The sequence below is a fragment of the Apis florea genome, unplaced genomic scaffold (assembly GCF_048593485.1).
Source record: "Apis florea isolate Af1SG1 unplaced genomic scaffold, ASM4859348v1 contig_2492_pilon, whole genome shotgun sequence".
In the NCBI taxonomy this organism is placed as follows: Eukaryota; Metazoa; Arthropoda; class Insecta; order Hymenoptera; family Apidae; genus Apis; species Apis florea.
The window spans coordinates 2425299-2452438 of record NW_028256593.1 but is presented as its reverse complement, the minus strand read 5'-3'; the positions used below and the strand labels follow the sequence as shown (position 1 = coordinate 2452438).

At 34.2% G+C, this 27140-nt stretch overlaps 1 protein-coding gene across 1 annotated transcript in view; it reads right to left on the bottom strand.

Moving 5' to 3' along the window:
• LOC100867895 (adenylate cyclase type 6) overlaps window positions 1-27140 on the bottom strand; it is an 88223-nt gene that overhangs the window by 57964 nt on the left and 3119 nt on the right. Inside the window, 3 exon segments of the mRNA XM_086906158.1 lie at window positions 1697-1852; window positions 4022-4282; window positions 15377-15528. Coding sequence (XP_086762284.1) covers window positions 1697-1852; window positions 4022-4282; window positions 15377-15457 — 498 coding nt within the window. The 5' untranslated portion in view covers window positions 15458-15528.

The following is a 27140-nucleotide window of genomic DNA, read 5'->3' as shown; positions in this document are numbered from 1 at the left end:
AATTTTCCAAGAATTATTTACCATAACTTTCTATTTGTATTATAACTTTCAAAACTTTGTATTTCTTTGTTTGACAACGAATTCCTTTCTTCCTTGTCGAACGGAAATACAAAATTTTCGCGGTTTAATTCGAATCACGAATTCGTCTGTTTACAGACAGGAGAAACGAGCACTGGTTTCCATAAAACTCTCCACGCTCTTCCGGATATCCGCGCGACGCGAACTTGTTGCGCGACTCTCCCCGCCCAACCAAACAACCCAAATTATTATGCCACATCCTCGTTTCAAATGTTGCGTTTCGAATATTTTCCCAACCTCCATTAAATCATCATCGTTATTACGAGAACGAATTTTCCGAGATATTTTCCGCCCGGGTTTTGTTGCAAAGTTTTTCGCTTATTTTCCGCGTAACAGCGTTTCGCCGGAGTAGTAATTCGCTAGTAGTTTCGAGCGTATCTCACTTTTGTTAATTAGTTTTCGGATTGTTCTTGTACGTTACGCTACCATGCTTCCTCTTTCACGGGTGAACGTTTTTCGTTAAAAGTTTTTTTCGTTGTTCTACAGATTGTTTCGGTGATCATTGTTTTTATTGAAAAATATTATTTTTGTAACGAAGAATTCTTTTTTTTTTTTTGTTATTATAGGACAAGTTTTATCCTTACGTTTAATATCCAGATTATTATTTTTTTTGCTTAATATAAAATGTGATTTTCATTACAACTTTTTCGTGGAAAGATTTTTGGTAATAAAATTATTTTTAGGGGAATTTTTAATAGTACAGATTTAATTCTTACGTTCAATTCTTGAGTAATCAGATGCTCAAGATGAAACGTAATTTTCATTACAACTTTTTTGTGGAAAAATTTTTGGTAATAAAATTATTTTTAGAGGAATTTTTAATAGTACAGATTTAATTCTTACGTTCAATTCTTGAGTAATCAGATGCTCAAGATGAAACGTAATTTTCATTACAACTTTTTCGTGGAAAGATTTTTGGTAATAAAATTATTTTTAGGGGAATTTTTAATAGTACAGATTTAATTCTTACGTTCAATTCTTGAGTAATCAGATGCTCAAGATGAAACGTAATTTTCATTACAACTTTTTCGTGGAAAGATTTTTGGTAATCGTCGATAGAATTATTTCGATTTGTTTTTATTGAAAGTGTAACGAAGAATTCTTTTTTTTTTATTATAGTAGGACAGGTTTAATTCTTATCTTTAATATCACTCCAGTAGTCAAATACTCCCTTTACTTAAGATAAAATGCGTAATTTTCATTATCGTTTTCGTGGAAAGATTTTTCATAATCGTCGATTAAAGAATTTTTTAATAGTTAAAAAATTTACAAATTTGAACCTCACGTTCAATATTCGATTAATCAGATAAAATATAATTTTCACTATCTTCCTCGTGGAAAGATTTTTCTAAAATCGGTTATCGTCAATTTATTATTTAATTCGATTATTCAAAATTATTCAAATAGAAAATTGAAAATGTATCTTCTTCTTCTTCTTCTTCTTCTACCAATCACACAACTGCTATTCCATTTATATTCATACGCTACAATAACTCATATCTCTTCTCAAATCTTGCTCAAATCTACTCTCTCTTTATTTTACACCGGTAACAAGGATTAGACAAGAAGTGAATTGGAATACGAGAAGGAAAGATGAAAAAGAAGAGTCGTCGTTTACCTGTAAGTTTTTGAAATGATGGGAGGCGCAGAGCGACTTCAAGAAACGGCAGAGCGCGCATTTCCTCGATGATCGTTGTTGGCTACCACGTCTTACTTCTCTTCTCTGGTTCGCTACGAGTTCATTCACGTCTATCTCTTCCGATTCTCTGTTCACCTGTCGACACAATTCGCATCCGATCAAAATTCCATTTTCAACTTTTAACTCGCTTATTCTAGCTCTGATATCGCGTTAAACCGCCAGCTTTATTTCTTCCATAACGAAGAAGGGATACCAGTCGAAGGACTGAGTTAGGGAAGAATGATAAATTTGGCAAATTAGCGTTAAAATCAAAAGAATTAATCGATTTAATTAAATCTCAAAGGTTGAAGGGCGAATAAATTTTTATTAAACGGAATGGCTTTTTTTTTCTTTACGTGTAATAATCGATGCAGCTTTTGACATTCTGTAAAGAATCTTTGATGTTTATCGAAAGATAGTTTATCTTCGAATTTTGTTATAATTTTTAAATTAATTTTACGAAAATCATATCCCAAATTCGTCCAATATTTAATTTTTTTTCCTATTGTTAAAAGAAAAGAAAGAATAATTAATATTCGATATCTCTTCAAAGAATCTTCGATATTTATCGAAAGATAGTTTATCTTCGAATTTTGTTATAATTTTTAAATGAATTTTACGAAAATCATATCCCAAATTCGTCCAATATATTAATTTTTCTTCCAATTATTAAAAGAAAAGAAAGAATAATTAATATTTCGATATTCTCTTCAAAGAATCTTCGATATTTATCGAAAAATACTTTATCTTCGAATTTTGTTATAATTTTTAAATGAATTTTACAAAAATATCCCTAATCTAACATGATCTTTCTTCCAGTTGTTAAATTATAATACTTTATCTTCGAACTTTGTTAAAATTTTTAAACGAATTTTACGAAAATCATATTCCAAATTCGTCCAATATATAATCTTTCTTCCAATTATTAAAAAAAAAAAAGGACACAATTTCATCTAAAAGAAAAGAAAGAATTAATGATATTCCGATGTCTTCAAAGAATCTTCGATTTTTATTACTTTATCTTCGAATTTTGTTAAAATTTCCGAATAATACTTTTACAAAAATCATATCCCGTCCAATATATAATCTTTCCTCCAATTATTAAACGTATCAAAAAAAAAAGAAAAAACACAATTCCACCTAAAAGAAAAGAATCTATTAAACGTATCAAAAATAACACGATTCCACCTAAAAAAAAAAAAAAAAAAAAAAAAAAAAAAAAAAAGAAAGAACTAATAACATTCCTCCATATTATCCTCCCAAACCTGTCCAACATCGTCGTCGCTCTTATCTTCGCCGAGCTCGAGAAACCAGGCGAACCAATGAAATACCGACGAAACTTAACTCTTAAGTTTGACCGTAAATAAGACTGACTTCCAATCCCAATTGTTCCATCAGATCGTTCGATTAACGCTAAACCTGTCGACATTTCATGTATACCTGTTCCTACCATGACCGGTCAAATGCAAAAAAAAAACATTTGTATCTTAACATAGAAAGAGATTTTAACCGATTGGATTCGTGAATTAAACAACACAAAAAGTTGTGAATATTGAAAAATGGGTTGTATCTACACGATAGAAAAATAAGCGATATGGCGATACAGTAACTTTGCATACAGAGAAATTCTAAAGGAAATTTCAAAGAGCGGTCATTTCACGTGGTAGGTTAACACTAAACCCACCGACATTTCATGTATACCTGTTCCTACCATGACCGGTCAAATGCAAAGAAACATTTGTATCTTAACATAGAAAGAGATTTTAACTGATTGGATGTTAAACGAAATATATTTCCGGTGCTACAATAATGCGTGATCGGTTACATCTACACCGAATTTTGTGCAAAGCGATATGGCGATACAGTAACTTTGCATACAGAGAAATTCTAAAGGAAATTTCAAAAAGCGGTCATTTCACGTGGTAGGTTAACACTAAACCCATCGACATTTCATGTATACCTGTTCCTACCATGAGCGTTCAAATGCAAAGAAACATTTGTATCTTAACATAGAAAGAGATTTTAACTGATTGGATGTTAAACGAAATATATTTCCGGTGCTACAATAATGCGTGATCGGTTACATCTACACCGAATTTTGCGCTATTGCAAAGCGATATGGCGATACAGTAACTTTGCATACAGAGAAATTCTAAAGGAAATTTCAAAAAGCGGTCATTTGACCGCGCCGTGGCAGGTTTAGTGTTAAAGGAGGGGGGAAAGAGGGAGAGAATAGTGTATTTTTCGCGTGGAAATAATACTGACCGTAACGATGGAGGGACGTGGCGCGCCGGTGAAGTGTTCGATCACCTCCCAGTTGGACTTCCTCGATGGCGTGTGGGGTGTTCGGGGGGTGTTGGGCGTGTGCGGCTGGGAGGACGGGGTCGAGGACTTGGAGGCAGGCGGATCGAGGAGCAACTCGATCCTCGGCTTCCCGCCTTCGTTCGCCGCCACGTGTTGTCGAAGGCTCGCCCATCTCCTCGTGCTTCTCACGGAGCCGGTCACCGATCTGGCAGCGACCTCGCCCTGCGCAAACGAAACGAGTCTCCGATTTATTTTCGATTTTTCCATTTCGTGATCCTTCCTTCGTTTTCCAAGATTTGATTTTTTCAAAAAATCAAAGGGGAGGGGCAACTCGAGATTGTTTTGCGCGATTTTGAGTGAAATCGTCTTTCATCTTCTCTGATTCTTCAATTCCTCGAGCACGATCGATCTCGATCAAGTTCCAAGTCAAATTCGTCTTGGCTAATTTTATTTCTTAACTTTATTCCAACTTCGAAACTTTTGTAGCAATACTTTTGATCTGGATTGACTGTCGGGGACATTGTTGGAATGGTTTTGGTGGAATTTAAGGTTGAATATGTGCATCTACATTTCAAAGTTCGTTTGACGTTTGCTAAATAATATATAGAAACAAATAGAGAGGTAAGGAACCTATTGATTGAAGATAACGAAATGTAGAAGATAAATAAAGAGACAAGATTATTTTTTCCCGATTTTTGAGGAAATTTGATTTTTAGAAACCGATTTTACCGTTTTTTATTATAATTTCGTTAAAGATGTATATAACCAAATAAATTAAAAAAGAATTTAACATTGCATTTAATTAATACAGAATGAAAAGGAAAGCGCAAGTGATCGATGTGTCAAAAATATATAAATAAAATATAGGAAAATAAAAACGTATAATATAATTTAAAGTAGAGAAAAAAATTCATAAATATTTAAATAAAAATGAGAAGAACCAAAAAACAAAATTATCGTTTTTTTTTTTAAATACGGATTACATTAAAAATATATTAAAAAATGGATGTTTTGAGATATCTTATATACTTTATAAACTTCAAACGGTTCTTAATAAATTTACAGAATATTTCTCAATCGAAATATCGAAATATGATCGATCGATTGTCGATCTCTCTCGGTTCTCTGCCTAGAAACGCGTGTTTCGTTTAATCTATAAACGTTTAAAAAGAGAATAATTTTAAGTTTTAATGTATGGTTATTATACATCGAAACAATTATTTTTTCATAAATTTGAAAATGAATTTTGTCCACTTTTTAATACATCGCTCGAATTATTGGGAGAGTCGCCTCTCGAGTGAAAAGAGTTTATAATACAATATCATATATATATATATATACTTCGCTGTACAGCCGCTCTTTATACAACTATAACGCCTTTTTTTTTTAATTACGGTACTTTTTCGATTTACGGCCCACAATGTTTTGTCGAGAAAAAAATACGAACAAAAACTGTATCGTTTTATAAAAAGAATTGAAACAGATCCATTATTTTTTACGATTTGTATTTTAAAATATATAATTTTTATATAAAGAAGTAATTTTTTACTTTTAATTTCGACTTAAAGATTTGATTTATTTATAAATCCTTTAAAAAATTATTTATTCATTCAAAAATTAAATATAATAATTAATAAAATAAGAAATAATGAAATTAATAAAAATGTAATGATTGAATTAATTGATTTTAAATAAAAAATTATTGATGTAAAAATAAAATAATTTCTACATCAAAAATATTATAGTAATTAAATAAAATGGAAGAGAAAATGGTAAATTAGATTTTGTAATTGGATTAAATCCACATTCAAATGGAGATCTTTTTTCAAAATCTATTTTTTTTTTATTGAAATAAATTTATTAATTAATAATAAAATAAATGAAATAATAAAAATTGAAATAAAATATATATAAATATAAATAATTATATATATTAAATATATCTAATTAAATTTTTTAATTGGAAATTAAATGTAATTGTTATTATATTATATATATATATATATAATTTATTATTATTATTATTAATTTATTAAAATTTAAATTTTTGATTTTTAATTTTAATAATAAAATTATTAAATATTTATAGAATTAAATTAATAAGTAAATAAATGTATAAAGAAATAATCAAATTATATCAAGAAAATGTCAATATCAAATTGCTAATTCAAAATTAATATTATGTATATTAGAAAAATGAATATCTTTTATTCGATAAAATGAGATTAATAATAAGATTGATCCAATTAATACATGTGATCCATGAAATCCAGTTGCTATAAAAAAAATTGATCCATATACTCTATCATTAAAACAAAAATATGAATTAATATATTCAATTGATTGATTTTCGCCAACTTTTACTTTTATCTGAGACGAGGTATTTTCGTGAATTAGGCACCTTAGCTCTTTATTTTAGGAAATCGTTTTTCGATTCGAAATCTGAAAAAACTCGAATCGAGCGCAAAGAGCAGTAGAAGAAGAAGAAGAAGAAGAGAATTCTGCTCTGGTTCGAAAATCGGAGGGTGAGTCACCATCGGGGATGCTGGTGGAATTGTTGGAGGAGTGGCGAGGGTAAAGCGATCTGGGGAAATATAGGGAGGGGAGAAAGGAGCCGAACGAGATCGTTTCGGGGGAAGTATAAATAGATATTACGTGGTGTTTTATTAACTGGTTCGATCATCGAAAATTGGAAGGTATACGTTTTCTTTTTCATTTACGCGCGGATAATTATTGTAAAAGAATCGGTGACATTTGTGTCGAAAATTGGAAGATATCGTTCTTTCATTTAGAGAATAATTATTATAATTATTATAAAAGAATTGGCGTGCGTTGAAAGTGATATACGAAAAATTCTGTTCGATCGAAAATTGGAGGATATCGTTCTTTCATTTACGTACGAATAATTATTGTAATTATTGTAAATGAACTGGTGATTTGTATTGAAAGTTGGGCATACGAAAAACTCGATCGAAAATTAAAAAATATCGATTCTCTTTCATTTATAAAGTGCGTTACGGAAAAGAAAAATTGAGTGGATGGAAAATTGGAGGATATCGTTCTTTCATTTACGTACGAATAATTATTGTAATTATTGTAAAAGAACTGGTGATTTGTATTGAAAGCTGGGTTGCATTCGATCGAAAATTGGAGAATATTGTTCTTTCATTTACGAATAATTATTGTAAAAGAACTGGTGACATTTGAAAGTATATGGAAAACTCTGTTACGTTCGATTTTTTCATTTGTAAATTGCGTATGGAGAACTCTGCTACGTTCGAAAATTGGAGAATATTCGGTTCTTTCGTGCGAATAATTATTGCCGAAGAAACTGTTGAAACTGCGTATATACAAAAGTTGAGTGGAAGCTCTACTATCGAATATCGAAAATTGAAGAGATATATTCTTCTTGAAAATATCTTTTCATTCATGTGCGAATAATTATTGCGAAAGAAGTGGTCACGTTACTTGAAAGTTGAAGCTGAATATCGTTTCCTTCGCGAATAATTATTGAAGCGATATGCTCGAATGCTGGAAAACCGTGCTACTTGAAAATGTATGCGCGACAGTATTCAGTCGTGGAATAAGAAATCGTCGTTCCATTAGGAATCCGTTTAAGGGAAGCAAAATAGAAATTTTCTGGTATTTTGATCCGAGGAAATAAAAATTTTCAAATATTTTTCACGTTTCACGTAACGTTGGATTGTCGAAGAATATAGAAAATTTCGAGGACACGAGTTCGATTTCGAGAATCTTTTCTTTTAAATTAATTTTTCTCTCGCAGAGTGGATTCTGATAGAAATGATTGGCCGATAAAATGGAGGGGGGGGAGATAAGACACGATGAAAGGGGCAAGAGTGAATAGGTGGGGCTTCCATGTCTGACTAAGTTAAAAGAAAATTTAATACGACTTGGACGGTCTTTCAGCTTTTCCCGGTTTTCAGCTAATACATCGGAAAGCTTTCTCTCGTCCTGTTTCACGATCGTGAGAATTTTCTCGTAGAAAATGCTCGAAAATCGCGATTGTTTTCGTACTACGTTATTCGTACTGGCGCCACTCGAGTTATCGATTACTTATCCACAGTAATCGCATTATATACTTCGCCACTAATAATTATCTACGAAGTAATTCCATTACTTCGTTTCTTAGTTTTTCTTAATTGAGAATTAAGAAACTCGAGACAAAAGTAGACGCTGTGTGGAAATCCTCTTATTTTTCTCTATAAAAGAATTTCCACCAACAGCGTGACGAATGACCAACTCTCGTCCTAATTTTAGGCCCATGAGCAACCTTAACCCTTTCCACTCGTGTTTATATTTAAAGTTACCAATCGAGGTAACAAAAGTCCCTAGAATGTAATTACATTATATACATATTTACTAATGTGAATTATATAATGTTAAACATATGTATAGTAATAAAATGTAGGAGTGCAAAGGGTTAATATTTCAGAGTATAACTTGAAAAAAGAAAGAATCTATGTATCCCTCTATATATATTCTCTTGAAACGAGTCGATACGATATCACGAGAAACAGAAACGCGAAATTTATTATTTAAATTAAAAAATTATATTTGGAATTGCTCGTAAAATTGAATATGCAAATAAAAAAATATCATTCGGGTTTAATCGTTTGAATCGTTGTTGTTTTCTCTCTCTCAGGCTGTTATCCCTGGAATTAAAAAAATAAAAATTAAAAAAATTGTACACCACTCTCCTCTTTTCCTTTCCATCTCTTTTTTCCCCTCTTTTTCCCTTTCCTTATCTTATCCCTCCTCCTACTCCACTAGTGGAAAATGTACCGTGTATATATCACGGCTTTAAACATCCCGAGCTGTCCCTCAGGATTGAAGAGGAGGGAAGGAAGCAACGTCTCGCTTCTGACTGGTGAAACACGTAATATCTTTTCCATTATAATTTCTTTCCCCGGAATATTCTCCGTGCAAAGTTGTTCGGAATCGGGAACCGTGAACGACAAATTGTTTTGTCATTTTTGACATTTTTATTCATTGCTCTTGTATCTTATCCGCTTTTCCACGAAATTTTACCACGCGTCACGGGGAAATATATATTTGTTTGTCGCGTCCATCCAGAATTCGTAACTCGTCTCTTCTGTTCGACGAGAGATACGAAGATAACGAAGTTATCTTTATATTTTCTGTGTATTCTGTGAAATTTTTGATCGTTGGAATGAGGATAAAGGTTTTTTTTGTTGTGGATTTAGAAAAAATGAAATTAATGAAGTTTCGGAGAGTACGATGTCTTCGAGATGTCTTTTTTATCGACCGAATTTCGTTCGATGTTTATTTATTAACGATATTTTATCTCGAACCTATCTCTTCTCTTCAACAAGATATCTTTAGATTTTCTGTATATTCGAAATTTTTTTGATCGTTGGAACGGAAAGTTTGTTGTGAATTTAGAAAAAATGAAATTAATAAAGTTTCGGAGAGCACGATGTCTTCGAGATTTCTTTATCGACCGAATTTCGTTCGATGTTTATTTATTAACGATTTTTTTTATATCTCGTTTCAAAATTCGTAACCTATCTCTTCTGTTCAACAAGATATCTTTAGATTTTCTGTATATTCGAAATTTTTGATCGTTGGAACGGAAAGTTTGTTGTGAATTTAGAAAAAATGAAATTAATAAAGTTTCGGAGAGTACGATGTCTTCGAGATTTCTTTATCGACCGAATTTCGTTCGATGTTTATTTATTAACGATTTTTTTTATTTCTTCTGTTCAACGAGATATCTTTATATTTTCTATATATTTGAATTTTTTGATTATGGGATAATGGTTTTTTTTGTTATGAATTTAGAAAAAATGAAATTAATTGTTTCGGATGACTTCGAGATCGAATCTTTCTTATCGATCGAATTTCGTTCGATGTTTATCTATTAAAAATATTTCTACTTTTTTTTTTATATTTCGTTCGTTTAACGAATATGTTATAATACGAGATGTGATTTTCTTTTTTTTCTTTTTTTTTTTTTTTTTTTGATCGAGTCGCTCGTTAATAAAGTCGTCTCACGGAGCGTAAAATATATAAATTTAAAAATTTATAAATGCAAATTAATTCGTTTCGATCCTTCCACGTTTTAATATACGAATTCAACGGTATATGCATCCGTGCATATACGAAAACTTTGAAGATCCACGAATGCACGAATGAATTATCAACCTTCAAATTGTATTGTTGGATTAGAGTTGGATTAAATTCAAGCTAGCCTCGTGTTTAATTTGAATTAGACTTAAAATTGGATTTGGGTCAAGTTTGTTACATTATTTAAATTTTCCCGTTTAAAATATCTTTTTAATTTTTCTCAATCAAGAATGCGATAAGGAAGGGGACGGAAGGAAAAGCAAGCGGAACGAATCGAAACAGCAACGACAATCGTCGAGAAACGAACGTTCCGTCTCATTTTATCGTCCGGGCAAACTTTTTGACGCAATTAAGATCTCGCTTTGGGATTCTTTCCGAAGGAATTTATCGACTTTTTTCACGGGATTGGGGATTTTTAAACTTCACTTTCCTTCACACGCTTTCCTAGGGTTTTTTCTTTCCTTCCTTTACTTCAATATTTCCAGGGAAAAATGTTCAAAGGAAAATCAGAAGAAAGAAAAACGAATTCTGCTTTCGTATATTTCGCGATTCAAAAAATACAGGACAGATTTTGGAGAGGAGCAAGAAAAAGACTCGTATACTCTTATTTTTTTAATACTTTGGTACTCGACACTGTTACTTTTCCCCCGAAAAAAATGTATAAAAGGATAAAAATTCACGAGAAATAATCCGTGGTTATTTTTTTTTTTTTTTTAACGCATCGAATACATTCACGAACGATCTCTCTCGAAAATTCTCATAAAATCTCATAAAATATCCTTTCCTTTCGAATTACGGTATTAATATATTGATAAAATATATACAAATTTCTGGTTGGAAGCGGATGGCAAGCGATCGAGTACGCAAACAATAGGAAACAGAGACACATTAATAATCTTCCACGTGCTGATCGATAAAGCTTCCACATAAAGCTTATTATTTCCATTCAGCCGTGCGAATTAATCCACCGGTCGAACGATCTATTGTTCCTCCCGACGTTTGTATCAAGGAATTTTGTTAATTCGATTCGAGACCCCGCCCTTTATATCCTCTCGTTTTTCTCCTCCCATTTTTTTTTTCTTTTATCCCTCATAATTTTTCACATTCGTCGGTTGAAGATTGAAACTAATAGACGAGAAACTCTTCCATTTTTCTCTTTTTTTTTTTTCTTTTCTCTCTGCGTATGAATGTGCTACTCGTTCGACAGGCTATAAAAATATCACGTTGCGCGGATTTCTAGTGATTTTTGACAGTCGACGGATTTAATAAAACTACAAAACGATTAATGATTCCGGTAGAACGCTCCGAATCATTGACCTGCTAACCTAAAAAAAAAAAAAAAAAAAAAAAAAGGGAGATCGGATTTAGATTCATGGATAATTTTCATCGATCGCGAAGAAAAAAAGATAAAAGATCCGTCCTTCATTCGTGTCAGAGACGAAATAATTTTAATTTCTCGAAGCGGGAGTACAAAGAGTGGAAAAAATTTTTCGAGGTATCGTTCTTTTTTTTTTTTTTTTTTTTTTGCTGCCGCTTCTCCTAATGAAAATTGAGTTGGCACCGTGCGATAAGAAAACCGATACGCGAGTTCGCTAATAGACTCTTATCGTTCCACGGTGGGACGCTTCGCTTCGTGAAATATATATCGCGCTTCGAAACATTCGGTGAATTCTTCGATTACGTGGTGTGCACGTGCGAAAAGCCCGATAACCGTATATCAACCGGGGCACAAATTTTCAAACAATTGGCGAAATATCGAACACACACGGCTATCGCGTGACAAAAAGGTTTCCTTTTCTCTCCCTCTCTTTCCCTCTCTCGTATCGTGTCTCGCTGCTTTTGGTGACTTTTATCTAGGGACTTTTCACTGTCCATCCTCTCTCTCTCTCTCTCTCTCTCTCTCTCTCGTAGAGATGTTCGTCACTTTAGAACGATTTAAATTGTAATAATAGGGACGAGTGAGAGAGAAGAGAACAATTTCACGATGTAAATATATTTCGACGTGTATATACTGTTAATATTTTATGGTTAATTAATAGGTTAATAACGTTTCAGACGCGGAGATCGATATTTATGAGAAAATCGATGATAATAATTAATTCAACAATTACAATTAATTAATCGAATCGGCAAAGTTGTTTCTCACGCCCTCTCCTTCCAATTTTGAAAATGGGATCCTATCCCGGTTTATTAATAGTTCGAATCCCGTTAATTATTCGCTCTGAAATTTCGCTCGCGATTTATCGCGAGCTACCGTATAATCGGCAAACCGAAACCGGTGTGTTACGGCCGGATATTATTTTAATGAGAATCAAATTTGTAATTGACATCTCGTTAAAATGGTTTATAATTATTATCGTTTCGCGTTACGATCTCCTGTTTTATCAACGAATGTCGAAAATTTCCGAGGATCGTCCGATATTCCGGCCGCACGATTATTAACAACGATTTTTCTTCGACAGAATTTGCAATTAACATCAAAATCGAATGATATTCGACGTACGAATAATATCGATAAGTCGTGTAGAAAGTTATCGACCAATCCTCAAATTTAAAGAAATTCACCGGACAAATCCGCTTAAATGCCGTAATTCACTCGAATATCGAAGAAAAATCGAAATTTTTCCTCTATTATTTATTATTTCCTTAAAGCGGAGAAAATCGACTTTTCCAATTTCTACTTAATTCCTGCGACTTTTTATAATCGTATTTACATACGTCGGGGATGGAGAATCCGTGCCCTTTAATCCAGTTAGTAGGTGTATATGCAGATTGAATAATAAAGTTGGAAACAACGATTAAATTTATATACGCGGGATCATTGAGAAAGTTCGATTTCGCGGTTGCCTCAAATATGCGGTAAATCGAGTAGCGAATTGATACCGGTAATAATTGGTCGTTGAAACGGAAAACCGTACATAACCCACTCCTCTGGCCACTTCTCTGGCCACCGTTGAAATAATCAGCTCGAATTTTAACGCGATGATAAATCGGTTATTATGATGGTAAATGTAGAAACCATCCGCTCGAATTTTCCCAATTTTTTTTTTTTTTTTTTTTTTTCTTTTACTTCTCTTTCGTCCCGTTAATTATTCGAATTTCGCGCGAGAAACTCCGAGCGTTTGGCTAGGGAATTTTTAACGACCGAGCACGGCGGATCTTTTCTCGACGCGTGCGAAAAAACGCCGAAAATATCCGAAACATGACAGCACGACGATAGTAATATTGGACAACTCTCGTGTCGAGTTACAAAGGGAAATCCGAATGGGGAAAAAACGCTTGGAAATTCTTTCTTGTTATTTTTTTGAAGGGGAAAAAAATCCAATTTCGTCGGCAGAAAATTGTAGAAAATAGATACATACAACGTGTCAACGTCGAAACTCGGAAAACGGATTCCTTTTTTACCGACCGATCTTTTACTTTTTTTTAGAGAATCTTCTCCCCTCCTGAGAAAAATTATCACCGGCGTTGTTTTCAATGAAATATTCGATGAAATATCGGCAAATATAACCTCGCGTTATACGGGTTATATCTCCTCTCGACATTCCGTCGGACGGAAAACAATTTCCATCGGGCGCAAAGCGGGGGAAGTTTCGCGGCCAACTTTATCAATTTATAGCCGAGTCGAAGACAGACACGTGGCACCGGTTCTCGAAATCGATTCAGAGGACCCAGATGCGAGTTATTAACTTTCTCGATCGTCGGCCTGGCCTGGGGTTCCCTAGCCGCCCCTAGTTACTTTTCTCCCCACGCCACCGTTTCGTAACTAAGATCGATGCAAAACATAGGGCGCAAGATTAATCGACTACGAGGGATAATCGGATCGATTAATTGGTCGACGCTTACGGAGGGGGGGAGGAGAGAGAGAGAGAGAGAGAGAGAATCGGTTCAATTTTTTCCCTGGATTCTTCGCAGGATTATCTGCCTCTTTTTTCACGAGTAACGACTCGCCGATGTGATAACTTGCGAGCGTGGAGATAAACTTTTGAATAATGGATAAGCCGGACGTTTACACGCTGTTTAAAACAGGGATAGGAAACAGAGTTGATGCAGCGAGGATATCTATCTGGTCGGTATCTATCTGCGTAACTCTGTCTCTTGTTTATCTGGGGGAAAATTTGTTTTTCTGGCACGGTGGCGCCACGGCGTTTTATTTTCGAAACATTTCAAATCCATCGCAATTAAGATATCCGGGATTGTCGATCGCGTATTGATGATCGGGTAGAGTATTGCGTAGTTTCTTCCATTTTTTTTTTTTTTCTGTTTTTTTTTCAGGGATTTGGAGATTAAACGTTAAATGAGAGATTTAATTAACGATTATCGGAGTGTATTTTTTGCTGATTAAGGACAATAATTGAACGAACGAGGGCGTGGCGTGCAGACGTTACGTGTTTCGGAGATTGGGGATAATTAAAAAAGAGAAAAAGGAAAGAAGGGAAAATACACATGATGACAGTGCAACGGATGAATCAATTTGACTACGTTTATCCGTATTTGAATTAGAGGATGGAATTAAAAGTGTGCGTGCATTTTAAATGATATGAAATATCTTTTTATCTTTTATGTTATAAAGTTTTCGGAATTTAGAAATTTGAATAATACATTCGAATCCAAAGTTGATTCTTTTTCTATTTCTTCTAACGCAATATTTTTAATCTTTCTCTTCGACGTTTAATAATATCTATAATAATTCTTGCAATAAATCGACCGTTTTGAAATCGATTTTTGTACAAAATATCGGTGTCAACGAATTCTAATATCCATCCAACAGTATCTATTTTGAATTGGACGAATTGATACGGAGTGATACGGGAAGAATGACAAATCGTTTTAAACGTTTTAGTCACGTTTTCTCGTGAAGGAAAGAGGTATAAATAAAGAAGTTGAGAAGAAGGTGGAAAAACAGTGAAAAATCGTTTCTCATTCACCGAATAAAGCAAACCCAACTTTCTGTCTTCTCCTTCGATATTCCCTGTGGCCGAACAGCCGAGAAGAAAAAAGAAAAAAAGAGGTTCTCGAGGAAGCAGCAAACTTTCTTAATATTTCTCCGATTTCTACCAAACTTTTCTTACCGCGTTAAGCGTCTTCTTCGTGAGTCTTTTTTTAGACTCGCACGTACACTCGAAACTTCTTCTTCTTCTTCTTCTTTTTTCGAAATATAGTGTATAAATCGAGGGAAGAGGGAAAAAGGGGTTATTTACGATTTACCTGGTGACTTCTTCGACTGCTACGAAGGCTGAGTCGATGGCTCCACTCGTGTTTCGGGAATTCGACGCTGTATTTATCCATTTCGATCGTTCGGTTCCTCCTCGTGAAGCGATCGAAAGCCTGTCTGGGACCGCGCCTACTCCATGCTCCTCCTGTTGAACAGAGAAAAAAAAAAAATATTTCCTCAACCTTTCGCGTCTTCCTTTCTCTTTCCTCCCCTTTCGAATCCGTGTAATTTCTCTTTTCGTGAAAATTGCGGTGGAAATTTCTTTTTCTCCCCTCCCCTCCCCTCCCTGTTGCACGCGCGAGATTGAAACAAAATTAAACTGGGGAGGGGGGGGGAGGAGGGGACTCGATCGTTTTGTAATTTTAGTAAATTAACGTGGCGCGCACGCAAAAGGAGGGAGGGATTTTCAAGAAGGAACGAGACGAGTGTTACGATATTTTGTAATAACGAGCAGTAACTTACTTTTCAGTTAGTTCGCGACTCGTGAGAATTTTAATAACAATATTTTTATTAATATTGGTGTGGCGATACGCGAAGGAAATACGTTAAAAAAAAAAAGAAGCGATATACATTAAGATTATACTTTATCTGGAAGTAAGGTAAGCGTTTGCGGAACTAACACGTAACGACTTTGCGTCGGTTGGTTGCGAAACGAGTCGAGTCGAGTCGATGTATAGCTTCACGACACGTGTTACGTGAAAAATGTGGGATATTAAGAAGTAGGAAAGGAAGTATTATAGTTAAAATTAGAAAAATAAACATGTTTTTTCTCGATAATTTATAAATAAAAAGGATGCGTTCGATCGTGTGATCGTATGAAAATGAATTTTGCGTATGCAAAATTGAAATTATTTAAGTTAAATAATGAAAATCGTTTTCGAAATCGTATTTAAAAAAAAAAAAAAAAAGGTAAGTAAAAATTACCAACGCTTGCACGATTCGCTTTTACATCTCGCGCTCTTGGAAACAATATTAAATTAGAAAAACAATTTTCTCTCGATAAGTTCCTTAATAAGAAAAAAAAAAAAAATATAAAAATACACGTTGAATCGTGAAACGTAGAAATGAATTTTGCGAATGCAAAATTAAAATTATTTGTTAAATAATTGCTACGAAATAATATCATAGAGTAGAGTTTAAAGAAAAAAGTAACTAAAATTACTGACGCGTGCACAATTCTTTAGACTTAACCTCACTTTTGGAAATAATATTAAATCAAACAAAGATTTTCACTCGATAAATTCCCTAATAAAAAAAAACACGTTGAATCGCAGAAATGAATTTCGCAGATCCAAGATTAAAATTATTTCTCAAATAATTGCGACGAAAAATCATAGAGTATATTAAAAAAAAAAGTAATTATTACCGACATTACGCGCACAATTCTCCTTAAGACTTAACCTCACTTCTGGAAATAATATTAAATCGGAAAAACAAAGATTTTCACTCGATAAATTCCCTAATAAAAAAAAAAAACACGTTGAATCGTAAAAATGAATTTCGCAGATCCAAAATTAAAATTATTTGTCAAATAATTGCAACGAAAAATCGTCGAGTAGATTTGAAAAATAAAAAAGAGAAAAAGTAACTAAAAATTACTGACGCGTGCACGGTCCGCCTTTAGGCAGACGAGCCCCCCACCACTCTGACTCGTTTCCCCATCACTTCTAGTGAAATTGCACGCTCCACCGGCGCGAAAATCGAATTTCCTCGCGCGTAACATAATCACCGGCGACACGGAACAAGCGGAGACGTATTCGCGTTTCGTCGTAATAACTGATTCAACCGATCAGCTGGCCCCCCATCTGACGCGTATTATTACGTCGCGTAATCGAATCGTTTTGATCAATAACGAGATCACGAATTTTTAAAATCTACGAAACGATGACCATATTTTTATGTATACATTTTATTTTATCGCGCGTTCATTACGACCAATAATGGAATCATAACGAAAAATTTTGTGGATAGAACGACTGGATGATGTAGTAAGTAATTTTAGAGCACGTTTCGTTCGATGTAACGTTATTCGTTAAATTTCTATTTCAAAACTTTCAAATTGACGATGAAAATACCATTTGTATATACGCATTACCGCGTTACATTTTCCTTTTAATTAAAATTCGCGCTTTAAAAATGAAAATATATATATACATATAAATTGAAGAATATCGAGAGATCGATGTTCGAATTAACGACACGCGTTTTAAAATCGTCTGAATTAATCCAGGCACGCTTGTATCGCGTAACGCTTGTATTGATTATACCAGTTTATCACTGTCAAATATTTGGATCATGGTGATTCGTGAAAAAAAAAGAAAAAAAAAATACAAAAACGAGAGAACTCGGTTTTTCCTTTCACGCCTCGTATCAAAAAAATTAAGAAGAATCCGAAAGCGTTGCATTTCGAATAACAGCAAAGGCCAAACGCGCCATTCAATTTTCAACGTGCCTTTGAGCCGAGCGAATTCGACGAGACAGAGAGAGAGAGAGAGAGAGAGAGAACAGCGTTTTTCTGGGAATTTTTGGAAAAATCTTCCCAAACTTCGATGAAAACGAGATGAAAAACGTTCGAGGGAGGGGATTGAATCGTCATCCCTTTCGGAAATTCGGTAATATTCGGTGGAAATGGGTCGGCCCTGCCCCTCTCTCTCTTCCCCCCCCCCTCCTCCCCTTGAATTTTCGCGGAACAGAAACAAATTTGCGAGAGCAATTTCACGCGTGATTGCCTGGAACCGAGACAAGGAGAGAGAGAGAGTGAGAGAGAGAGAGGACTTCTCGCAGGTGAGCAAAAATGGTCGAGCTGTTACAAAAGGATGAAAAGAGGAAGGGAAAAACACAGAGACGGGGAAATTGTAGGGGGGTATCGGTTGGAAACGAATGAATCAATCGGATGTAAAAAGAGAAGAAGAAATGGTAAAAAGAAAAGCGCGTTAAAAAAGTGGAAAAAGAAATGATTTGAAAGTTTGGAAAGTTGAATTTTTGGCCGAGTCTCTTTCTCGAAAAGGGAAAAGAAGAAGAAAGGAATGGTATATTGGAGGGTTCTGCGTGAATCGTTGTCGTTACTTTTCGTCGCTTTATTGCCGCTAATTGGACCAAACGATGGACTTGAAGGCTCAATTACGAGGTCAGGGGACCAGGCCTCGTTTTGTATAATTCTCTGTAAACGATCGTATCGATTCCTCTTCTTTTTCACCCTCGAAAGCGCTGCACGATAACGCTTTTCCTTAACCAGTTCCATCGTACTCTTAACGTTGATCTTCAAAGCCAATTTTCGACAAGTTTTACAAGTTATATCCCTTCCTCGACAAATTGATTCTTACAAATTTTGATAAACTTTTTTTTTTTTTTTTAGATTTTCTTCTCACACTTTCTTCTCAATCGGATTCACGGATCCAACTTGCTGTTTTTCTTCTATCCACGATTGATGCGCAAGAATGGTGGAAAATTTGTAGACGTTACAAAGTCTCGTCGAATCGTCGTCGATCGTTGTTGGCGGGTTATCGATTCGAGGCATAGAAGAAAGTGCATTAATTTTTTAAATTGGTGCGACTTGCCATTTGAGTTTGTGACTTGTTTCCTCCTCCGTTTAAAAAGAAATCAATCCACGGACGTGATGAAAATGGCGGCACATTCGTGATGAAATGCATTAGCGTTGGACAAAGCGTTAATAGAGTGAGAAAGAGAGAGAACGCGGATCGTTCGAAGTTTCAAAGCGGAAAAATTAAAAATAGAAACGGATTTGTTGGCTCCTCGTTTGTTTCCTCTCCTCTCTGCCCCCTTCCCCCCCTCCCTCCCTCTCTGTCGCTCATTCTCTATTTCCGTGATTCTTCAAAGCTCGACGCTCGACAGATTTCTTCGTCGTTCATCATTCTCGACACGTACAGGCGAGATTCGCTGTTATCGTTCATTAAGAAAAACTCTGATGGTCTATCTGCGAAAGAAATTCGAAAATAGTAGTGATTTATAATGAAACTTATAACTTACTCTTACTCTCGTGTTATTTCGAATAACCTAACCTAACTTTTTGACCGCATATATCAAATTACATAATTTGGAAAATTCCACGAAATTAAAACGAGATGGAAATCGAAAATGTTAAGGAATAGTTGTTTTGAATAACTTAACCTAACTTTTTGACCGCGTATATCAAATTACATATTTGGAAAATTCCACGAAATTAAAAGGAGATGGAAATTTGAAACGTTAAGGAATAGTAACTTAACCTAACTTTTTGACCGTATATATCAAATTACATAATTTGGAAAATTCCACGAAATTAAAAGGAAATGGAAATCGAAAACGTTAAGGAATAGTAACTTAACCTAACTTTTTGACCGCGTATATCAAATTACATAATTTGGAAAATTCCACGAAATTAAAAGGAGATGGAAATTTGAAACGTTAAGGAATAGTAACTTAACCTAACTTTTTGACCGTATATATCAAATTACATAATTTGAAAAATTCCACGAAATTAAAAAGAGATGGAAATCGAAAACGTTAAGGAATAGTTGTTTTGAGTAACTTAACCTAACTTTTTGACCGCATATATCAAATTACATAATTTGGAAAATTCCACGAAATTAAAAGGAGATGGAAATTTGAAACGTTAAGGAATAGTAACTTAACCTAACTTTTTGACCGCATATATCAAATTACATAATTTGGAAAATTCCACGAAATTAAAACGAGATGGAAATCGAAAATGTTAAGGAATAGTTGTTTTGAGTAACTTAACCTAACTTTTTGACTGCATATATCAAATTACATAATTTGGAAAATTCCACGAAATTAAAAGGAGATGGAAATTTGAAACGTTAAGGAATAGTAACTTAACCTAACTTTTTGACCGTATATATCAAATTACATAATTTGGAAAATTCCACGAAATTAAAAGGAAATGGAAATCGAAAACGTTAAGGAATAGTAACTTAACCTAACTTTTTGACCGCATATATCAATTACATAATTTGGAAAATTCCACGAAATTAAAAAGAGATGGAAATCGAAAACGTTAAGGAATAGTTGTTTTGAGTAACTTAACCTAACTTTTTGACCGCGTATATCAAATTACATAATTTGGAAAATTCCACGAAATTAAAAGGAGATGGAAATCGAAAACGTTAAGAAATAGTTGTTTTGAGTAACTTAACCTAACTTTTTGACCGCGTATATCAAATTACATAATTTGGAAAATTCCACGAAATTAAAAGGAGATGGAAATCGAAAACGTTAAGGAATAGTTGTTTTGAGTAACTTAACCTAACTTTTTGACCGCACGTGCATATATCAAATTACATAATTTGGAAAATTCCACGAAATTAAAAAGAGATGGAAATCGAAAACGTTAAGGAATAGTTGTTTTGAGTAACTTAACCTAACTTTTTGACCGTTAAGGAATAATCACATATTATTCTCAATATTTTTAGTTTCCATTTTAATATTCTGAAACTGTCTGGAAATTATGCGATCTAATATATGCACGTGCGGTCAAAAAGTTAGGTTAGGTTATTCAAAACAACACGAGGTAAGGTTATAAGGGATAAAGTTAAGTTCCATTGTGAAAAAAGAATTATTAAAATTATTCTCAATATTTTTATATATACATAACAGAATCTTAATCTAGCTTTTCGAGCTTGGTTCGAAACAATTTCTCTTCATTCTTAGCGGAATAACCGATGAAGGGAAAAAGAAGAGAGACACGCTTTAAGGAACAAGGAACGATGGGGGAAAGTATTGTCCGCGGACGAAAGGAGTCGATCGAGTCGAGTAGAATAGAGGAAAAAGGATTTTCGATATCGAGTAGCAGAGGCGAGTCGTTGTGAAGAACTGTCGAGGACCATTCAAAGATTCCAATTTGTCCTTCACCGCCTCGGCATCCAGATATATACGTACGATAACTTACGAAACTTGAGAGGGAAAAAATAGGAAGAAAGAAGAAAAATTAGCAAAAATGTCTTCTCCATATTTCTGTGTGAAATATATTTTTTTCATATCGAACGAGTATGATAATAATCGATCAAATTTATTTAATACAGGAGGAGGAATAAATCCGGAAAAGAATAAAGGTTTTAATTTTTGGAATTTTTGATGGATAAAAAAATAGTTGAAAAAACATTTAATTAGACGGCTTACGAGATAAGCATGGAGCAGTGTGTTTAACAAGTGTGTCCACACGATCGAGCAATCAGAACACCATCGTTGATACACGATTACGTAATAAAGAGGACAGGGAGACTGACATACCAAATAATTCCCCATTACCTCATCAGGGATCAATGAAAAAATTATAGGAAATTGGGCTAATTATCGCAATCGGGGTGAAACGATGCGAAATCGAGTTTCAAATCCATTTCAATCCATTATAATATTGTTACATCAACGACGAGGGAAAAAATCATCCATTGAATCGAAAGTTTTCACTTTTCTGTTTCTACTTTCTCTCGTCTTCCCAATCATTTTCAATATCGCTTCTACTACTTTTACAAAGAAATAGTACGACTCTACTCGTCAAAATTTAATAGCAAACTTAACTTCTTAGCCAAATCTCTGCCTGTCTAACGCTCTGAGCATCCATCCATCCTTGACGCGTTAATAATTACTTTCCTCCGTTTCTAAATCGGCCGAGTTTCGCTGGTAATAATACATCCGTAACCTAACCCAAGTTAGCCTAACCTAACCTACAGTTGAGATTCAATCGGGATGAATCGAATCGGCAACTCTCGACTTCCGGCCAGGTGGTGGAGCAGCAGGACGACGAGAGATGGAACATCGTCGCGCCTGTAATTATCCTCGACCTCCGTCAATTCACCGCATTCAGAGAAACTGCGGTTTCGGTCGTCGATAATGACGCCACGAAAATCTCAATCGGCGGTTAATGATAATCGATAGTAACGAGGTTCACGTTCGAGATATTTTTCCTTTCGAAACGAATATCGGCGAGTTTTATTCGGAATTTATCGTTTGTTCTGCTTCGAGTTATTAATAGTTTTCGAACGAGCGTAACGAAGAGAAACGAACGTCGAATGGTGAATTTTATTTTGGAATTTATCATCAACCTCATCTGCTTGGAATAGTTTAATTCGAAAGTTATTTTTTTGTATTAATTCAATTTTCGAACGAGCGTAACGAAAGAGAAATGTTGGTGAATTTTAAATTTTCGAATTCGTCGTTGTAACCCCATCTGCTTTCGAGCGTTTTAGTTTTATTAATAGTTAAATTTTAAATTTAAAAGCGATTTCTTTTCATCGATTCAGTTTTTGAATGAGGGTAATGAAGTTTGATAAACATCGAGAACTCGGTATCCAATGAATTTTAATTGAAATTTGTCATTAACTTCATTCGCCTCGAGTGTTTTAGTTTTTATTAATAGCCATTTCGAAATAATCTCTTGTATCGATTCAGTTTTTTGAATGGAGTGCAATGAAGTTCGATAAACATGGAGAAATATCCGATGAATTTTATTTTGGAATATTCGTCATTAACCTCATCTGCTTCGAGTATTTTAGTTTTATCAGTAGTAGTCATTCTAATTTAAAAGCGATTTTTTTTCTATTAATTCCGTTTAAACGAGTGTAATGAAATTTGTATCACGAAATATCGAGAATATCGGTGTTTATTAATGATCGTTCCAATTTGAAAATGAATTTCTTTATCGATAACAAATTATAGATTTTATAGATCATTGAAATGTTTGTTACGGATATTTCCAAAAGTCTCCAATTTTGTTCGGTTCAGAAAATTTAATTTGACTGGTTGGGTGGAATGAAAAACGTGGCGTGGCGTGGTATGGATTTTGATATTTCGCGTTAAGAGTCGCGATAGAGTGCAATTGTTTATACGATTAGAGTGAATTTTGAACGGTGATGCCTGGTCGAAACGTTTTGATATTTCGTTAGAGGTTATTCGTTTCTCGTATCGCTCATCGTATCGCGGCGAATCGTATAACCTCGTATAATAAAAATAAAAATGTATTGTTCGTATTTCACGAGCCGGTGCGCTCGTTTAATTGCTGTCCCCCAATTAAACTCCCGGTTCCAAAATACGGGAAACATTGCTAAAAACACGAAAGCTGGTCAAATATATCTTCTAATTATCATCCATCTTTTTCTTCTTCCCTCCCTTTCTAAAAAATTCATATATTTTCTCTCGTAATGTTAATATTCGTGTCTCGAGAGAACTTTTGGTCTTTTTCCTTTATTTCTTATAATTATCGAAATTAATTTTAAAAATTGATAGAAGCGAAACCTTTTCGAAGTAAAAGGTAGCAGAACGTAGAATCGATCAAAATCGGACAAATATTCGATTACAAAAGGTAATTAGCAACACTGATGATGGATTGGAATGCTCGCACATTTTTCTAGTGATCCCTAGATAAAAATCAATAAATATCCCTAGAATTCTTTTCTCGTCACCTGATAACGAACAAAGAACGAATACAATCTACAATAAATTAACGATAAATCAACAAAGAAGAAATTAAAAAAAAAAAAAATCCTTAAGCATTAAAACTTTCAAACTTTTTAACTTCCTCCAAGCGAATATATATTCGTCTTATAAGAAAATGAATCGCGTTAATCAGAGGTGAAAAGAATAAAGAAAGGTTTATAGTGTTTATTTATACACACTATTCGTAACCAATGCCGATTAAAATCGAACGGCAACGGAGTGCAGGTACCCTCATGGTCGGCGAGGAAGAAGCATTGTCCGATCAAAGGTCGCTCTACTCCACTGGCCGAGAGAGGAACGATCTTTTCGACTCACTGCCAATCCTGTGATTCGATCCTAAATTACCGTCACGCGATACAACATCCAGGGACGAATGAAACCGTATCCAATGATATTCGAATCCAATTAACAAAATTTTAAAACGTCGCAATGTATCGTGCGATGCGCGATTGACGTGGCATACTTGTCATACTCCCAAACGAATAAACAAAGCAAACAAAGCACGAACTTTTACGCGTCGACAGTACACAATACTCTTTACTTATTTTCTTGTTTTAACCCTTTGCACTCGTATGTCGCCATTCTACATTTTATCATTATATTATATATTTACATCAGTAAATATATGTATAGTATACATTCTAGGAACTTTTGTTACCTTGATTGGTAACCTTCTTAAATATAAAGAAAAATTAATAAATATATGTGTAACATAATTACATTCTAGGGACTTTTCGTTACCTTGACTGGTAATCTTTTTAAATATAAAGAAAAGAATTGATACGTTACATTAGTAAATATATGTGTAACATAATTACATTCTAGGGACTTTTCGTTACCTTGATTGGTAACCTTTTTAAATATAGAGAAAAGAATTGATACGTTACATTAGTAAATATATGTGTAACATAATTACATTCTAGGGACTTTTCGTTACCTTGATTGGTAACCTTGTTAAATATAAAGAAAGGAATTGATACGTTACATTAGTAAATATATGTGTAACATAATTACATTCTAGGGACTTTTGTTACCTTGACTGGTAACTTTGTTAAATATAGAGAAAGGAATTGACACGTTACATTAATAAATATATGTATAACATTCTAGAAACTTTTGCTAGGGACTTGATTGGTAATTGTTACCTCATTCTAAAATATATAAACACAGGAGTGCAAAGTAAAAATTAAATTTTTAACCGATCTTCTTCGTATTTCCCCTCTCTTCTCTTTCCTTCTTCGTTTCAAATTCTCCATCATCTCGCTAATTCTTTCTCTCTCCTTGCAATCCTTTGCAATTTACGCGTATTCTCGATATCGTTACGTCTTTCTTCCATTCTCTCCTCCTCTTCCTTCGCTATCGTCGTTCCATATATCGTCTCTTTTCGTTCTCAAGCCTTCAAGAGTTTGTATTATACGTTGTTATATTATACGTTATTTCCGTTATTTCGAGGGGATAACAAATAAACGTCCGATAGTGGAAACACGTTTCCACGAATTTTCGAACGGGGAGGAGTTGGAAGTTGTGATATTTATGCTAATCACGCGAACCGGCAAAGGTTTCGGTTTCGAGCTTAAATACGAGACACGGATCGCACAAACTGTGTATTAATTCACAGGTTGGCCGAATCGCATTATAGCAAACAATAGCCCCAGCCCCGTGGTACATAACTCGGCATCATAACTCGGATCCTTCCACGTTGAATTATTATTATCCCTCCTCCGTTGATTTATCATGGAGATTAGATTATCGTGTCTCGCATCGAGTAAAATGAAAATGCTTGGATTTGAATTAAGAAAAGAAGAAAAAGAGATGGAATGTCATTTAGTTTTTTTCTCCCTTTTTCTTCTCGAAAAGAATTACATAAGGAATAAAACACGGGTGAAAAATGAAGTATTGGTGGTGAAATGATTATTTCCAATATGAATGTAGAGGCGATAAGCGAAAACTCTAGAGGGAGGGAGGGAGAGAGAGACAAATTGGAGAGTAAAACGAGAGAAGAATAAGAAGAAATGGAGGTCAGGCTGCCGGGGGAAGAACAAAGGAGGAGGAAGGCGGTGGAGGGGTAATAACAAACTCGAGGAAGCGTGTAATAAAAGAGATATTAGAAGGGAGAAGACGGAATTATATCGCTGGCAACAACCACCCTAGGTATATTTGCCCCAGTCCTTCAAAAACCAACACATCCGACTAACTAACTAAGATTGGGGGTAACAAGTGGGATAAATTGCGCCATCTCGTCGCCTACTAATTAGAGCACTAAGCCGACTACCGCCGCCACTATCGTCCACAGCTTTTCCACAGTCTTGACCTTGATTCCTCCTCCTCCTCTTCTTTATCGTCTTCCTTCGCGCAAAAGTTATTTCTTCTTAAATTTCTTTTCTCTCCGCCCCGACGCGAGACTTGTTTCATCACGCTAATTTTTCTTATCGACGCCTTATCTTCTCGAAATTTTCAGAAAAGATTAGAAAAGCTTGCATTTTTCCCTTCCGTTCGTTAAATCGAAAGTTTCAAAGAAAGGAAAATCGGTAAAATTTTGATCCCGTTTTAATGTAATTCGAGAGGAAATATTCGAGTAACTCTCGATACGTTAGAATCCGGATAGCACGCGATTCCTTTCTTTATTTTCACTTCTTTAACAAATATGGCTGACCTCTTCTTCGTAAGAAAAACAAGATTTTAATCCTGTTAAATTTATATTTGAGAAAATTATACATACATTTATTAATGCAGGATATACGAGTGCAAAAGGAATTTAAAACGGAATTTTAAAAGAAATTTAGCGGAATAGGCTTTTTTTCTCTAAATTTAAGATTCGGGAGAAATATCGAAGGAAGAAGAATATTCAAACGTGTTCGTATCGTTTTCCTTTCCATTCTTCTTGTTGTATAAAGAAAAGAAGTCGATGGTAGGAATAACGAAGAAGAGGAAGAGGGAAGATAAAAATGGGGAAGTAGAAGGAATAACTCCAAAGATGGAGAATTTTGAACGATTATCCTATAATGTTAATCCTTTTTCGAACGAATAACTTCAGACGATAATTCACCTGTTCGATTTCACGCACAAATTGACGTGTAAAGCTTTTACATTTCGTACCTTTGCATACGAAGAAGAAAGAAAATTCGTTGGATATTAAAAATCTATATCGTCGTTTCGTATTTCGATATTTTAATTATAAAGTATTAATTATAAAGATGGATTTTCACTAATTTTTTATTTTTCATCTGCTTATACTACATCTTTATTTTTATCGTCAATTTCTAGGATAAATAAATAATTTCGTTATTCGAACTTATTTCATTGCCA